The sequence below is a fragment of the Cariama cristata genome, unplaced genomic scaffold (assembly GCF_000690535.1).
Source record: "Cariama cristata isolate BGI_N322 unplaced genomic scaffold, ASM69053v1 scaffold23113, whole genome shotgun sequence".
NCBI classification, from domain to species: domain Eukaryota; kingdom Metazoa; phylum Chordata; class Aves; order Cariamiformes; family Cariamidae; genus Cariama; species Cariama cristata.
In genome coordinates, this window is record NW_009610473.1 from 238 (window position 1) to 723 (window position 486).

Sequence of the window (486 nt, forward strand, 5' to 3'; positions counted from 1 at the left end):
CCCCATGGAGACCGACTGGCTCCCCATGTAGCCCATGGTGCCCGACTGGGGGGCCTGAGAGATGGCCGGGATGCTCTGCGACTGTGAGGCTGCGCTCTGGGGAGGAGAGGCTTGTGAGAAGCGGCACAGGCAGCGATGGTTCATCTCAAACCAATGCCCCAGGACCAGTACCGCTCTCCCCACTCCACTGGAACCATGGTGTCTTCTTCCCTCTGTGCCACGGGGAGCCCAGAACGGGCTCTGACTCCAACCCACTCCCACAGAAAAAGCAGCAGCAGACCCAGAGATCTGGGACCAAGCAGCCCTTCCTCCCTCCTGCTCAGAGATTCCATCACTGAGACAGGGTGAGTTGCACCAGCCCTGCAGAACACCCCAGCCGGCCGCATGCTGCTCTGCCCTCGCTTGCCTGGTAGCCCTGTGTTGGAGTTGGCTGGTAGGACGAGTATGCTGGGGTGGTGGTGGGCACTGCCTGCCCCTGCTGAGCCG

The 486-nt window shown here is 63.0% G+C and overlaps 1 protein-coding gene across 1 annotated transcript in view; it reads right to left on the minus strand.

Annotated features, from left to right (window-relative positions):
• HGS (hepatocyte growth factor-regulated tyrosine kinase substrate) overlaps positions 1–486 on the minus strand; it is a gene marked incomplete at both ends in the record, with an annotated part of 8,739 nt that continues 8,253 nt past the window's right edge. The window contains 2 exon segments of the mRNA XM_009697902.1: positions 1–96; positions 407–486. The exon segment at positions 407–486 is cut by the window's right edge and continues 17 nt beyond it. Coding sequence (XP_009696204.1) covers positions 1–96; positions 407–486 — 176 coding nt within the window.